Raw genomic sequence first — 16337 nt, 5'->3', positions numbered from 1 at the left:
CATAATGATTCTCTTTTGCTTCTTCTTTTCCACCCCATCTTTCTGTAGGAATTTCTTTTGTCCCCAAAGAGATTGGAGAGCACATTGTGAACATCAAGAAGAATGGGCTGCACATCCCTAACAGCCCCATCACGGTGATGATCAGCCAGTCTGAAATTGGTGATGCCAGCCGCGTCAGGGTCTCTGGCCCAGGGCTCAGCGAGGGACGGACATTTGAACCTTCAGAGTTCATTATTGACACAAGAGATGCTGGTATGCAGGTTTATAATCCTTTGGTTCAAAGACAAGGGCTACTCGCCATGGTGGCTGTGCTGTTGGAGGGAGTTTGCCTTGAGTGAGGACCAGCTGCTGGGAGTGGCAGGTGGGGCGAGTGCTTGCAAGCTTCCTTTGGGCATCTGGCTGACCACTGTTGGAACAAAGTGTTGGACTAAGGTGGGCCCTCTGGCCTGATCCATCAAGGCTCTTTAGTTCTTATTGCTCTTGGGGAGCAATACACCAGAAACACAAATCACTAAGATCCTTGGTTTGTTTTCATCTCTTCCACCCCACTGATCCAATCTGTTTCACCATGGTGACGCTGGCTATTTGTCCTCTAGCTGACAAGCCCCATCTTTGGCTAGCCTGATGTTCAGGAATAGACATAGGAAAGGTAGCATACTGGTGTTCTACTGCTCCATGCATACTAGTTACAACCCTACGTGCATAGGTGTTTAGAGAAGCCCTTCTTGAAAAGTGGACCATGTGACTTTTGCAGGATGTACTGTTATGTGATCAAGGTAGACTAAAGAGTAAGAAGCAGGGTGAAAAAAGAGATTGCAAAAAGAATTCGGAATCCCTGGAGGAAGTGGGATCCCTGAAGTGCATCTCAGTGACGGAGCTCTCAAGTGCTTGAAGTGATCATCTACCGTTCAGGGTTTGAAAGAAACAAGGATGTGCAAAAGTCTGCATTTTGAGAAGCTGGCTTAGACAGAAAGTTCTATGACCCTTCTGGATCAGACCATATATTCCAGTATTCTGTGTCTAGTAGTTGTCAGAAAGATCAGGGAAAGACTCCCATGACTGCAAACTAGAAACTGAGGGGGAAGGTCCTCAAAGTATCTAAACAGTGGTAGGAATCTGTGGTCCCCCAGATGTTCTTGCTGGACCAGCTCCTGTCCTCCTTGGCCATGGGGTGGAGAGGAGAACTGATCCATGTAGTAGTTAACAGTATCTGGAGGTCATCAAGGCCCCCCATCTGGACTTTTAATACTTTGACATCTCCTCATGGGTAACTGCAGTGGAGTAACACAAGCAGTAAAAGCAGACCAAATTGCCTATGCTTTTCACTCTTGCAACTGTTTCCAAAGCACAGTGTGTGTTCATATGTACGTGCCTGTATGCACATGTATAGCTCATGGTAAAGGTAAAGGGACCCCTGACCGTTAGGTCCAGTCGTGGCCGACTCTGGGATTGCGGCGCTCATCTCGCTTTATTGGCTGAGGGAGCCGGTGTGCAGCTTCCGGGTCATGTGGCCAGCATGACTAAGCCGCTTCTGGCGAATCAGAGCAGCACACGGAAACGCCGTTTACCTTCCCGCAGGAGCGGTACCTATTTATCTACTTGCACTTCGTGCTTTCGAACTGCTAGGTTGGCAGGAGCAGGGACTGAGCAATGGGAGCTCACCCCATCATGGGGATTCCAACCGCCAACCTTCTGATCGGCAAGTCCTAGGCTCTGTGGTTTAACCCACAGCGCCACCCGCGTCCCCTATAGCTCATGGTGGTGATGTCCAAACATATAACAAAGCCCTGTTACTACAAACTGCCTCTCTCTTAGGTTATGGTGGGCTGAGCTTGTCCATTGAAGGCCCCAGTAAGGTCGACATCAATACTGAGGACCTAGAGGATGGTACTTGCAAAGTCACGTATTGTCCAACAGAGCCTGGCAACTACATCATCAACATCAAGTTTGCAGACCAGCATGTTCCAGGTGCGGGTAGTCTCCTCTTTGGTGGGTTGTTGCATGGGCCGAGGGGAGCAAAGGTGCGTTCAGGAAGTGCTGGTGGGATCCTAGAACATGTCTCCAATTGAAGATAAGACAAAGGTGTCCGTAATACTTGGGTTGCTGGAACAGATTGCAAATTACCTTCCAGTGCTTGCTTCTGGTTGAACTATGGATACAAAGCATTGCAGGAGTTGAAAGCAGGGGGTTCACCACTTGTAAAACAAATATCTGCTCCAATGTATATGCAGCCTACACACTGCATGATCAGCAGCATTGCTTGTTGCAGCTTTTTGCTGTTCAGGGTTGCAGATAAAGGGCAGTCCAATGCTCCTCTGGATCCTCCCCAGCAGCAGACCAAGGCAAAGAGGCCTGCCTAGCTTATTTCCTAACTTGGTGTGGCTTTTTTATTTTTTTATTTAGGCCTTGTATGGAGAACATTCAGTCCTTAGCTTTCCAGTTAGTGATAAGTCTAAAACGTGTGACAAAATGATTGCATAGTTTTCTTAATGAGATTTAATGCCAGATGAGAGGTGTTGGCTACACTGGAGGATGTTGAGGGTGGGGTGTGTGTGTGTGTGTGTGTGTGTGGTGACATTCAAAAGCTTACACAGGGAAATTGATGCTTTCTTGGGCTCCTGCCCTGAAACCTACCCCCACCCAAATCCATGATCTCCTCTCCCTGAAAGGGCCAATTGGATCATGTGGCTGAGCCAGCAAGTCCCTCTCCCTCTGGCTTACTTTCTCTCCCCCTCCATGTCTCTGGTGCAGGGAGTCCATTTTCTGTGAAGGTGACAGGAGAAGGACGAATGAAGCAGATGATCACACGCCGCCGCAAAGCCCCCTCGGTTGCCAACATTGGCAGCCAGTGCGACCTCAGTTTGAAAATCCCAGGTGAGTGGCTTAAGGATAGGCTTTGTGGTTTGGGGTGCTGCCTGAAACAAGCCCAGCAGTGGAGAGCTATTGCCCAAAACGAGCTATTAAGTACCCCTCCCACATGGTTAAAGGTCAGGATTATTCCAATCCCACCCTTGAACTTGGCACAGAGAAGTTTGGAAGGCCCATGGACAGTGCCCAGCGAAATTTTGGAACCCAGAGTATGTGTTCAAATCTCCATAAGCCTTGTTTTCCAGCTCAGAATGATACAGTGCAAAACCAAAGCATATTCAGCCCAGCTGACTTGTAGTTCCCCCAGTTGGCACAGAGGCTGTTAGAATGGGGAAAGTGCTGAAGTGTAGGACAGGCATGGCCATCTGGGAGTCCTTCCAAATCATAGCCAAGTTGGTGGAACACTTTGGTTTAAGACACAGGTTGGTAACTGGGAGCCACATACAGCCCTTGACCTCATGTTATGTAGCCCTCAATGCCTCCTAAAGTTTTCCCATTCTCTCATCCCAGCACAATTGCTTTCTTTTCATTTCTCCTGTTGTTGTTTCCCTTTAATATGTAGAGTTTCAGAATTTTATTCGAGTTTTTTCGTGTATATGTGCTTGCTTTTTTCCTGGTTGTAAGGCTCAGAAGTAAAACTGTGGCTAGACTGTTGTGTTTGCAAGTGGAGTGAACACTGCTTCTATTTGAATATAAATCAGCAGTTTAGGGCATTGTGTCCAAACCCCTAATGTCAGCAGAACTACCTGGAAACAATGAGGGTAATTTTATGCATGTTTTGAAAAGGGGGAAAGGACCACTGCAAATCTACCTCCTTGAGGGGGGATCTCTTTGGGAAGGCCGCATTCCTCAATGCACCACCACCATGTGCATGTTCTGTAACTGGTGCTGGCTACCAGTACAGGCCTCACACTGTGTTAGAATTCAGATCGCCTCTGGAAGAAGTGTGACATTTGTACAGTGAAATACCTCTGCTTGCCAGTGGTGTCTGCTCCTGCCAAGGCTATTGTGGAAGGGATCCTGTCCTGGCCTTCATCTAGAATAGGCATCCCCAACCTTTTGCCCTCCAGATGTTTTGGCCTACAACTCCCATGATACCTACCTAACAGGACCAGTGGTCAGGGATGATGGGAATTGTAGTCCAAAACATCTGGAGGGCCAAAGGTTGGGGGTGACTGATCTAGAACAATAGGGGTGCAGTATCACTTGCCTTGTATTTACAATGGTTGTTTTGTTTTGTTTTTAAAAGAAATATTGGATCTGGAGAAAATTATTAAGATCTGACTATTCAGACAAGGAGCAGCATTAAGTTACCTTGAGAATGGGGTAGGGAAACAAGGGATTAAGTGGTGAACTGGACTAAGATCCAGCTGCTCTGAATGCCCTGTGGGCCACCCCTGCCATAGAATGCATGTGGATCTTGATGGTCTTAGCACAGTGCTGTTGGCTGATGGTAGGGAAGGAGTGAAGCTGCGGTCCCATGTTTCTACAGCTGTTTTATTTGCTGCCCCTTCTCCCACAGAAATCAACATCAGGGACATGACGGCTCAGGTCACCAGCCCTTCAGGCAAGTCCCACGATGCAGAGATCTTGGAGGCAGAAAACAACACTTACTGCATCCGCTTTGTGCCCACTGAGACGGGCATCCACTCCGTCAGCGTCAAGTACAAAGGGCAGCATGTGCCCGGAAGCCCCTTCCAGTTCACCGTGGGCCCTCTTGGTGAGGGTGGCGCACACAAGGTCCGGGCAGGTGGCCCTGGACTGGAGAGAGCTGAAGCTGGCGTGCCAGGTAGGACTGTGGCCTTGGATGGAGGTGGGAAGGGGACAGGATAGGCAAAAGGGTGTAACTTGGGAGTTGTGGGAGGGAGGGGTGTGAGATGCTAGCACTTAAGCTGGTACAACCTGTGCCTGAAAAAGTCTTTTGAGGCAGTGATGGGGACTGAGGCAGGTCAGCCTGCATTGTCTGACATGACTGCAGGGGTGCCTTGGAACCCTGGAATCTCAGAATGGTAGAGCTGGAAGGGACTCCAAGGGTCATTTAGTCCAACCCCCTGCAATGCAGGAATCTCAGCTAAAGCAACCATGGCAGATGGTCATCCAACCTCTGCTTAAACACTTCCAGTGAAGGAGAGTCCGCCACCTCCCAAGGGAGCTCATTCAACTGTCCAATGGCTCTGTCAGAAGCTTCTTCTGAATGTTTAGTTAGAATCTCCTTTCTTGTAACTTGAAGCCACTGAAAACAAGTTTGCTCCCTCTTCCATGTAACAGCCCTCTAGATACTGGTAGAGGGCTTTCCTATCTCCTCTCCTCTTATCCAGGCTAAACACACCCAACTCCCTCAACTGTTGCTCATAAGTCCTAGTTTCCAGACCCTTGATCATCCTTCAGAAGTTGTTGGGACCCACAACTCTCATCAGCCCGAGACAGCAAAAAAATGGTAGTCAGGGATGATCGGAGCTGTAGTCCATAGAACCATAGGTTAGGCACCATTTAATGATAAAGAAATGATGGGGAAATGTTCCCAATGTCATCTTCCGCCCACCAGGCCACATTGTCCTTCCATCTCCCTTCAGTTTTCAGCTCCCATATCCCGAGAAGAGGGGCCTGTCCCCTGGGCGTGTTCTGTAAAACTCAAGTGTACTTGGATGATGATTATATAGCACCACCAGTCTTGCTATCAGAATCCCCCTGGGCCTTGTGGCTAAGGGCAAATCCACAGCATACACTTAAAGCACATCACTTCCCCAAAGAATCTTGAGCCCTGTCGTTTGTTATGGGTACGGTGACTTGTAGTCCTGTGAGTGGGAAACTGTGGTTCCCAGGCTTCTTTGGGAAGGTGCTTTAGATGTATGGTGCAGTTCTGCCCTAAGTTGGGAGTAGCCAACATGATGCCCTCTAAGGCTGATGGGAGTTGTAGTCCAGCAACACCTGCAGAGCGCCATGTTGGCTGTTTTTGGTTTAAGTGTTATATCAGAAGAAGCATCCCCAAACACAAGGGTCAGGATCCACACCACCTGCGAAGGTGTCCCACTAGAGCATCTGGGTGCCCTCCAGACATTTTGGACTAAAGCTCCCTGCCAGTTTGGCCAATGGTTGGGGTTGATGGATCTGAAATCTCTGGAGGACACCAGGTTGGGGAAGGCTATGCAGTGGTTACTGGAACAAACTCTGCAAAGGATGTTTCGGATATTAGTAAGAGAAAGGCTTTTTGTCCCAAGCTTAGTGCTAAGGTGGGATTTGCATTAGCAAAAGAGAATGATGGAGCACCTCCTAATAAGACTTGTTTGCCTTCTTCCCCAGCTGAGTTTAGCATCTGGACGCGGGAGGCTGGGGCTGGTGGCCTCTCCATTGCTGTGGAGGGCCCCAGTAAGGCAGAGATTGCTTTTGAAGACCGGAAAGATGGTTCATGTGGTGTTTCCTACATTGTGCAAGAACCTGGTAAGTGGTCATGGGCGCTGCATGGAGAAGATGGCTGCATGGGCTGAGGGTTTTTAACAGGAGATTTAAAGAAGGGAGGGCATGGATGCAGGAGGGAAGGGGGGTGTTTTGTGTGCCTGAGAGGGTGAGGTGGGGCAATTTTGCCAGCTGTAGCAGATGCATGAGGATTAGGGAATACTTAGTGAGAGATCAAAATGTTGGGCTCTGCCATCTCCAGCTTTCAGTGTTGGCCTTCAGCTTTAGGAGAAGAGGCCGCCAAGATGAGGGGTGTGTGGACTGAAAACAGGCTTTATCAGCACTACAGGGTGAAGGACTAGGTTCTCTCCACCAAAAGAGGGGATGTTTGGTGTCAGGGCAAAACGGCCTTTTCTGGGGCAGGTCCCTGGTTCTGGAATCCCCTCCCTAGGGAGGCTAGACTGGCCCTGTCCTTGATGGTTTCCAGGGGGAAGTGGCCACCGTTTTTATTACATCCGACATTTAATTCGATGTTGAAGGGTTTAACTCTTTTCTTCTTGGTTTTCAATATTGTGTTCCAATTCCATTACTGAGTGGGGTAGCCAACATGGTGCCCTCCAGATGTTGCTGGACCACAGCTCCCATCATCCATGACCTTTGGCTATGCTCCCTAGGGCTGATGGGAGTTGTAGTCCGGCAGCTTCTGGAGAACCCCCGCCACTGCCATCATGGCTATCCTCACTCTTGGCATTTGCACTGGCTTTCATACTTTCCCCCCTTGTAAACCAAGCTTGTGGAATGGCCCTTGTTTCAGCTGAGAGGTGGTATACAAATGTGGTGTTAAATGGATGTAGATAGCTCCCAATTTAACTGAATCTGAGGGGGGGGGTGAAGGTAGTAGAGAATGCAAGAGCCAAGAAGGGCAGCCTTACACGTCACTGTGGAGAGGTGATCTAAAAACAATCCATCTAGGTTTTCAATGGCCAGGTCAAAGGCCTGGAGATTGCAAGGCTTCCGGCTGTTTCTAGGCAGAGCGATAGGAGCCAGAAGACACAGGTATTAGAGAGAAAGAAAATATGGCTGGTGTAAGGCTCAGTGGAGGGAGATCCCTGCTGCTCTTTGCTCCACAGGTTGTAGATCTGCCTTAAGCAATAGTAAAGTAAGGATCGTGTTCCAACATCCGATTCAAAGAATCATATGTTGAGCACAAGGCAGATGGAAGTTGTATGTTGCAACTCGGAAACCGAGGTCTGGTCCAACGGGTGGCTGCTGGAGAAGCTCCAGAGGCAGGCCTCCCTCCCTCTCTGCAGAGCTTGTTCTAGCTCCTTCTCTTGGGAACGGCTCCCATAAGCCACTCAGGGAATCTGCAGGCAGCCAACTTCTGGAATCCAACAGGCATCGTGTTGCCAACTACCTGGAATGGATCCAGTGCTCTAAAGAGCTTTCTGTTTGCTAATGAGGCTGGCAGATCTTTGGAAGCGGCCATCTGGAACGCAAGCTGGGTAACTGGCTGCCCCACAGTTTGCAAGTAGGGGAGGGAATCTCAGCTAGATCTCAAATGCTTTTTATTGAAGGTAGGGAGGGGAGGGCTGCTTTCAACAGATTGTATTTGGGAGATGCATTATTATAACCTCCATCCTTATCAAACACAATGTATTAATTAAGGATTGGGGCTTGAGGTAGTATGGTGTTTTAGAAGAACTTCTACATGCTAGAGGTGTGAATTTTGAAGTCTACTGAAAACTTTTAAGATACAGAAAGCATCACTCAAAATGTTTTTGGAGCATCTCTCACTCCCATTTTTGGCAGTTCAGTTGTTGAAATATGTAATTTCAAGAAAACTGTTAAATATGAAATGCAACTTCATGCTGACATTACCCAAATAGTAAATATGTGGTAATTGTTCCATATGGGGACCCATCTGCACGTCAAACTGATAATTTGATAGAAAATACAATAATTACAAACATCATTAAATTAAAAAATCATTCAATTAAAATTGGCAGTGGCAACATCTAATATTTCTTTTTACGCATTCTATTAACTAAATGCAGACTGAATAATAATAATAAAGAAATCTTCAGAGTGTTTCCTTAAAAATAATTGGTGATGTAGCCGTATGTATTTGCAAAGATGTGCATGGCCACTGCTGAAAAGCCCCAAATACCTGCCAGCCTGATGCAGAGCAAGGCTTCAGGTGCTGATCTCATGCTCAAACAAGAAAAAACTCCCCATGTCTGGATTTCCAGTCCTCCATTGACTGAGCCTTTTGGATAAGCATCCTTAATTCCTCTTCCTTCCTCCCTCTTTGCTTGCAGGAGACTACGAGGTTTCTGTGAAGTTCAATGATGAGCACATCCCAGACAGTCCCTTTGTGGTACCTGCCACCTCCACCTCAGATGATGCCCGTCGACTCACTGTTTCTAGTCTTCAGGTGAGGCACTGGGAGAAACCGCCCATTTGCTCCCCCTGCTGGCTGGATTGAGTTGGCACTGTTGCTCTCCTGGGCTGGCTGTTCCTTGATCCAAGAGACTTGGATCCTGAAAGTGGGGCGGGAGGAGACGCAGATTGGGGCGAGGGTGTGCTCCCAATCTGTACTGATCTGGGGGTGTGGTGTGACTGAGGTTTTTGCCAAGATAAGGTGATTAAACAACTTAGGACAAGATGGGTGCAGGGGTTGGACCCTTGTGGTCCCTTCCAACCCCACAATTTTATGATTCTGTGGGTGCCTTGTGCCAGCCTTGGGACAGCCACTGTGTCAGCCCTGCTGGCCATCTAGGGATCTGCTCTGGGGTTTTTCTCGTGTCTCGTTTAAAGGCTGCTAACAGTCCCCTGCTCCTTTTGGCTGCTGGGGCTTAAAGATGGAGAGCTTCCCTGGCCCATGCCTCTGCCAATCTTGCTGCCATCCTTTTGAAAACTGCCAGCCTCCCTCTTTCAGGGTACTAGCCTAACAAATCCTCCCCTGTTGCTGCTTGCCTGCCTGCCTCTTGCACTGCGGCCCAGTTTCCTGGGGCAGCTCTCCCTCTCTAAGCCACCTGGCTCTCAGGTAAGTGACCTTCTGCCTTGTCCTCAAGGGGGTGAGGAGGGGGGGGGTTGTGGTAGCCAAAGCTTGATGCCATTGCCCGCTCTGTCCTTTCTGCTGCCTAACGTGCTGTGTGCTTCCAGGAGTCAGGGTTAAAGGTGAACCAGCCAGCCTCGTTTGCCGTCAGCTTGAACGGGGCCAAAGGTGTGATTGATGCCAAGGTGCACAGCCCCTCGGGGGCCCTAGAAGAGTGCCATGTCACAGAAATTGACGAAGGTAAGGAGGGCCTGGCAGAGCAGGGTCAGGCTTGCTGTACAGTGGATGACCCACCCCCTGTTGGGTCCTTTTCTCTTTTGACAGTGGAATGGACTCCCTTGGGAAGTGGTGGATTCTCCTTCCTTGGAGATTTTTAAGCAGAGGTTGGGTAGCCGCCTGCCTTGGATGCTTTGGTCGAGATTCCTGCATTGCAGGGGGTTGGACGAGACTAGATCACCCTTGGGATCCCTTCCAAATCTACAGTTCTATTATTCCTTTCTAAAATGAACTCCTAGCAACTGTAACAGGGGAGGGCAGGCATCTGATGGTGGAGAGCAGGTGTGGGAAACTTGTGGCCCCTCCAAGTGGTGTTGGACTGCCATTTCCCATCAGCTCCAGCAAGTTTGGATTGTAATTCCAAAATAATTGAGGCCCACAACAGGTTCCTTGGGCTTGAGATTTTTCTGTGTGTGGTTGGCCTCTTTCCCGTTGAAGTGATATAAGGTCCAAGCAGATCCAATGGGTTTGTTAAAGAATGATCTGCTTAGATGTTGTGAACCTCCCTGAGATCTTTTGATAACGGGGGTGGTGGTGGTATATAAGTCTAATATATAAATAAAATAGATGCTTTGCAGTCGGAGGCAGAGTCATTATTTAATTGTGTTGGAAGATGGGTCATTCACATCCAGTTTTAAAAGCAACTGCTACAAAAACTCAAGGTGAAAGGGAAACGGCAGTGGTGGCTTGGGTCATGGCCTGAAAGAACACTCAGGATCTTTGTTTAGCTTTTTTAAAAAATATAAAAATAAAAGCCTTTTCCATGGCAAAGGCTGAACTCCACAAGAGCCCCCGGCAGATCTTGTTTTCCCTCTGATGGAAGATGCTCCCAGAGATAGATGCTGGTCTAAAACCAAACAAGACTTTATAAGTCAGCACCTTGAGCAAGATTGAGCAAACCTCCAAGTAGTTTGTAGCAGAATGACCCATCCCCGTAGCATATTCTGCAGTTCTGTCAAGGCATGGGCAACGGACTTCTGCTGTAGCTGGAGTTCCCAGATAGCATTTGTCAGGTCCATATAAAGATGTGGAACCTGTGCCCCTCCCCCAGGTGTTGGACTACAACTCCCATCATCCGTGAGCATTGGCCAGGCTGGCTAGGGCTGTTGTGGGTGGAGGCCCACAGGCTCCCACCATAAGGGCGTTACTGTAAGAAGTCAGGTTGCCAAGCCTGTGCATGATGATGGTGGCCAGGAGTCTTATACGATGGCTGCATTCCTTGATGAAAGGCACTGCAGGGTCCAGCCTCAGTCTACATCAAAGAGCAAGAAGGCCAACCAAACTGCAAACGTAGACTTACAAGGAGCCTGGCTCTGTCCAGAACTAGTAAATTCTCCTCCTCAAAGTTGGGAGTGGCAGTAATCAACAATGCAAACTGAATCCAGGACACACACACCACACCCCCCCCAAGTATTCAGCTTCCATTCTGTAACAGCAACCCATGCATTGCGTAAAAATCTCAGCGGTTGTTTCTGGGACTGAGTGATGTTGAGCTGGGAGGTGCTGGCATCCTCCTTACTCTGCCCCCTCCCAACTTCAAACTGCTTTTCTCAGGTTCTCAGCTAAATTTTTCTCAGAGTAGACCCATTGAAATTGTTTTGACCCTGCCTTTTAAAAACATGGATGTGTTTTAGATTTTTCTGTTTTGTTTTATGCTGATTTTTGTGTGAATGTTATGTGATTGATGTGATAAGCCACTTTGAGTTGCTTTTGTAAAAACAGTAACTAATAATTGGTGATTCAAAGTGACTTATCACTCCATTAGGTTCCTTGATTTCAGTAGGCATACTCTGAGTACAGCTTACTTGACTACTACGCCGTACAACTAAGAATAGGTGTGGTAACAAAAAAAAAGGCTGTCTGGAGGTGGGGGTTGATCCCAGTTCCCAGTTGCCGATTCAGTTGGCAATGCAGAAGAGGAAATGGGAGGGGCAGAAACATGCCCAAGGCCAACAAAAAGACAAATTTTAAGCGCCCAGTCGCTTCCTGCTGGCTTGAAGACTCTCCCAGCACGGTTCTCTTCATGGAATTGTGAGTGGAAGTGGACAGGGTGTGTCTTAAGCTGTGCAGGACAGAAAAAAGCAACACCCCTTCTCTCCTGCTGCTGTCTCGACTCAGGTTGTGGGTTAGCAATTGCTGCTCACGAGCCACCTGCCTAGAGTGCCCATTTTGCCAAGTTACTTTACTTAGGAGGTCACAGCCCTGTTGCTGCAAAGGCCAGAGCTCGTGCAGTTCTCTGTGCAGGCTGCTGTGTCAAAATGCTGCTGTGTCTGCACTGCTGGTTTCCTGTATTGGCATCTGCTGTGTTGGTGGTGGCGATGATGGCATGCGAGTCCCCATGGGCAGCTTCCTGCCACCTGGCTTGTGAGCCATCATGCCAGCCCACAATCTCCTGCCTGGTGTGACTCCACACTTTGAGGCAAGGCTGCAGACTTTTGAATAAGTTGCAAAAATTAGGCCAAGCTCTATTGTGCTTCAAGATAGATAGATGTGCAGCTCATCTATGAAATTGTGAAGGGGGGTCCATAATATTCAGTTCCCCAAATCTGCACCTATTTAGGGTGCTCAGTAAGATTCAGGGGCAGATCAGGGCTGTTTCTGTAGAGCAGAGCTTTCCAAGCTCTGTGTTGCATGAACTCTCCCTGCACTCCTTCCAGGGTGGAAAGGGGTTAGTTTAATCTCTGGTTTGCTAGTAAAACTGAATTCCTGTGTCGTGAAATGATGCATGTCTAAAAAGTGTGTACCAACATGAAATGTTTGGAAAGCTCTGCTGTAACAGCATACAAAGTAAGACTGGCAAGGGCTGAAATATCCAAGGTGTTTCATTTGCAAATAAAAGCAAGGCGGTCTAAACTGCAAAATTGTGCTTTGTTATGTAACCTGTAGCTGCAGATGTGTGTTTAGAGTAAGAAACAGGGTACCTTTGGGAGCTTTAAAAACTATTAGTAACCGTCACACTCGTGTGTATTGTACCCCTATCTGGATCAGGACCCATGTGCTTATTTTTACTAGAGAAGGAAGCAGACACAGAACTACAGGCTACATGTGAGGAGCTTGGCCTTGGGAATATTCTCTTCTAGAGAAAAGGGCAGGTGAGGGGAGTGGAAATGCTCCCCATAGCCACTTCCCCTTTGCTTCTCCCAGCCAAGCGCATTTTGGTTTTGGCATGCCCACTGGCAAATGCCTTTTGCTCTAAACCAAGTTCCACTTCAAGTGTGCTTTTTTAAAACCAGAGCTTACCCCAACAGGTCTCTATCTGGCTTTTAGCTCTTGATCTTAAGCAGTTAAGTCATCCCCAGCTAGCAGGCCAATGATGAGGGATGATGGGAGAGGTAGTCCAACAACATCTGGAGGGCCCCAGGTTTACTGAGCTACCATTAGCCTGTGTCATTCATGCTGGCTGAATTTGCTGGATATATTTTAGTATATAGGGGTCATCTCCACTAAATTGTCTACTTCGTTGTGCTTCTCTTCTGGGATCTATTCTGTGGTGTGTGGGTGGGTGTGGGTGTGGGTGTGTGTGCGCGCGTGCACACACACACACACGACTTCTCAGAGCCAATGACAACTGCTGGAAGGCTGCTTACACCTGCCTGTTCTTCCTCCTCTCACCTTTCCCACAGACAAATACGCTGTGCGTTTCATCCCCCGTGAGAATGGCATCTACTCTGTTGACGTCAAGTTCAACGGCAGCCACATTCCCGGCAGTCCCTTCAAGATCCGTGTTGGGGAGCTGGGCCAAGCTGGGGACCCAGGGATGGTGTCTGCCTACGGCCCTGGCTTAGAAGGTGGCATGACAGGTAATAAGAGAGCCTAGAGGAAGGGAGGGGGGAGGGATGAGAGGCTGCCCAGAGCCTTGAAGAGAAGTTGCCACCTCTTGCTCTTCTCTCCTACAGGAAGCCCTGCTGAGTTCATAGTCAACACCACAAATGCTGGGCCTGGGGCACTGGCCGTCACCATTGATGGCCCCTCTAAGGTGAAGATGGACTGCCAAGAGTGCCCAGAGGGCTACAAGGTCATCTACACACCCATGGCACCTGGCAGCTACCTCATCTCCATTAAATATGGTGGCCCGTACCACATTGCTGGCAGCCCCTTCAAGGCCAAAATCACAGGTAAGAGCCTGGGCTGGGAGGCAGAGAGAAGCTTGGCTTAGGCAAGAAGGTGTCCAACTTTTTAAGGGCTTTGCCATCACTCCAGACTATGGACCATATCTGAGGACACACGAGTAGCATTGTAACCTTCATGTTGTAGCAGAGACTGCAACCTTAACATAGATCGGCCTACCCCAATTGCCCTCCAGAAGCTGGGTGACAACTCCCACCAACCCTGCCAACTGGCCATGTTGGCAGAGGCTGATGGGAGTTGGAGTGCAACGGCATCTGGAGGGCACCAGGATGATGAAGGCCAATTTTGATGGTACTTTGGGGAAGGGGCGGCAAAGAGGGTGTTGCCCAGATACAGCCTTACGCTCCTCGCACCTGTGTAATCGTCCTTCCTTTTCCTTGGCAGGGGCCCGTCTCGTCCCCAGCCACAGCCTCCACGAGACTTCCTCGGTCTTCATGGATGGAGTGGCCAAACATGATGGAGCAGCCCCCAAGTTTGCCTCTGATGCCAGCAAGGTGGTTGCCAAGGGCCTGGGCCTCAACAAGGGCTTTGTGGGGCAGAAGAACTCTTTCACTGTTGATTGCAGCAAAGCAGGTGGGTGTAGATTTGTTGGCAGGTGGGGACGGGAAGAAAGGCACACAACTGCAAGGTTTTGGTCACTGCGGTTAGAAGCTTTGGAAAGCTAATTTGGGCACTGACCAGGTGATGGTCTGGGTGGGTTTGCTTATGGGGTCAGATGAGTGTTTCGAATTGAAATGTATGGTTGGCCCCATCCTAGCTAAGGAGCTTGATGTGGGAAATGATGGATGGACAAGTCATATACAGTGGTACCTCGCAAGACGAATGCCTCGCAAGACGAAAAACTCGCAAGACGAAATAGTTTTTTGTTTTTTGAGTTGCTTCGCAAGACGAATTTCCCTATGGGCTTGCTTCGCAAGACGAAAACGTCTTGCAAGTTTGTTTCCTTTTGGATTTTCAATGCATTCCTATGGGAAACCGTGCTTCGCAAGCCGAAAAATTCGCAAGACGAAAAAACTCGCAGAACGAATTAATTTCATCTTGCGAGGCACCACTGTAACTTGGAAGTGTATTTTAAAACAAAACACCACCACAAATAGCAAGGATAAGCTACCTAGCCTAGACCAAATAAGGTTGCACAGTAGCTCCTAAAAGAAATTGGGATTCAGGATCTTCTTCAAGGGTGGCCTCCCAGAGACACACCAGGGTGCTCAGAGGCAAAGCCTGAGGTGCCAGAACTTGAGGCCCAAAGTTGGCAACTCTAGTGAGGCCATTAATTGGCAACCTGTGCAGGGGGTGGGGGGAAGGATGGGGACTGGAGAGGGTCTGAAGGAGAACAAAGGGACAAAAAAAAGTAAGCTGTTTGCTTACTTGCATGTTTGGACCAGTTTCCCCCAATACTGGTGCCCTCCAGCTGCTTTCGACAACAATCTCATCAGCCCCAGTCAGCAGTAAATCACCTGCAGGGCTCAAGATTGGGGGAGGCTGGTCTAGAAATGGAAGGAGAGAAGAGTGGGGAGGGATAATTGAGTTAGTGAGACATTTGGAGCGAAACACCTTTTTGCCTCTCTTGTATACTTAAATATTAGGTCTTTCAACGGGATTAGCTCTTCCCGACCTAAATATTACAGCATGCATCACTTTTGACTGGACCCCCCCTCCCACCCCTTGCTCTTTCCGCAGGGAACAACATGCTGCTGGTGGGGGTGCATGGCCCCAAGACCCCCTGCGAGGAGATTGTGGTGAAGCACCTGGGCAACCGGCTCTACAACGTCACCTACCTGCTCAAGGACAGAGGGGATTATGTGCTGGTGGTGAAGTGGGGAGAGGAGCACATCCCCGGCAGCCCCTTCCATGTCTCCGTGCCTTAATCCTCCCCCCACCCCCCCGATTATAACACTGCCCCTCTTGAGCCCTCTTTGTAATGCCACTACCCCAACTCGCCCACCTGAGACGCTGCCTCTTAAACTTCCTTGGCAGGCTTTGTGCCGGTGTGGGTGGGGAAAGGGAGCAAGTCGCCCTTGGGATGGGGGGGGGGCGGATTCCTGTGGATCTGTTTACATGCAGCACTAACTCTTTTCAACCAGTTTTGTCAGTGATTTCCCCCCTTCCCCACCCTTTTTTGGAGGGGAGGACTGTTGAGGGGCAGGTTTGATTTTGCTTTTCTTGCCAAAGCACTGGCTTCGTGCCCATGGACTGAATTTTGTGCCTCCCTCCCTGAGTTTGCCAGGAAGGCGTCCTTCCTGCCTCAAAAACAGGCACCTGGTACCACATACCTGTATCGGTGCCATCCACTGCTTGAGAGAACGAAACAAAGCAAAAACCACTGCACCCGATGGAACTGCAGGCGGCCGGTCCCTTTTCTCTCTAGATTTTCACTTTCCCTTCTTCGGCTTGAGATGGAAGCTCCATTGATACACAGATAAGTGGCGGGAGCTGCTGTTGTGCCTCTCCTTGCTTTGCCAGTTTATAACCAAAAATCTTGTTTTAATCCTTCCAAGTCTTAAGTCGTTGTTTGTTGTTGTTATTGTTGTTGTGCACAACTGCCGGTCTCCTTTCTTTTGAGGAGGGAAGGGAATAAAAGTTCTGCTTCAAATGGCTTTTGGTTGTCCTGGTC

The 16337-nt window shown here is 48.9% G+C and overlaps 1 protein-coding gene across 4 annotated transcripts in view; it reads left to right on the top strand.

Annotated features, from left to right (window-relative positions):
• The window catches only part of FLNA (filamin A), a 68714-nt gene extending 52394 nt beyond the window's left edge, over positions 1 to 16320 (top strand). For all 4 annotated transcript variants that reach the window (XM_080987414.1, XM_080987413.1, XM_080987416.1 and 1 more), the window contains 11 exons: positions 49 to 252; positions 1816 to 1968; positions 2752 to 2874; positions 4391 to 4657; positions 6169 to 6306; positions 8580 to 8695; positions 9427 to 9559; positions 13219 to 13395; positions 13492 to 13710; positions 14108 to 14296; positions 15404 to 16320. In XM_080987414.1, coding sequence (XP_080843540.1) covers positions 49 to 252; positions 1816 to 1968; positions 2752 to 2874; positions 4391 to 4657; positions 6169 to 6306; positions 8580 to 8695; positions 9427 to 9559; positions 13219 to 13395; positions 13492 to 13710; positions 14108 to 14296; positions 15404 to 15591 — 1907 coding nt within the window. In that variant the 3' untranslated portion in view covers positions 15592 to 16320. The remainder of the gene's footprint in view (positions 1 to 48; positions 253 to 1815; positions 1969 to 2751; positions 2875 to 4390; positions 4658 to 6168; positions 6307 to 8579; positions 8696 to 9426; positions 9560 to 13218; positions 13396 to 13491; positions 13711 to 14107; positions 14297 to 15403) is intronic.
• The last annotated feature ends 17 nt before the right edge of the window (positions 16321 to 16337 follow it).

This window comes from Podarcis pityusensis (assembly GCF_964106645.2).
Source record: "Podarcis pityusensis genome assembly, chromosome: 17".
In the NCBI taxonomy this organism is placed as follows: Eukaryota; Metazoa; Chordata; class Lepidosauria; order Squamata; family Lacertidae; genus Podarcis; species Podarcis pityusensis.
The sequence above is the reverse complement of the archived record's forward strand: the minus strand, read 5'-3'. Positions and strand labels throughout refer to the sequence as shown.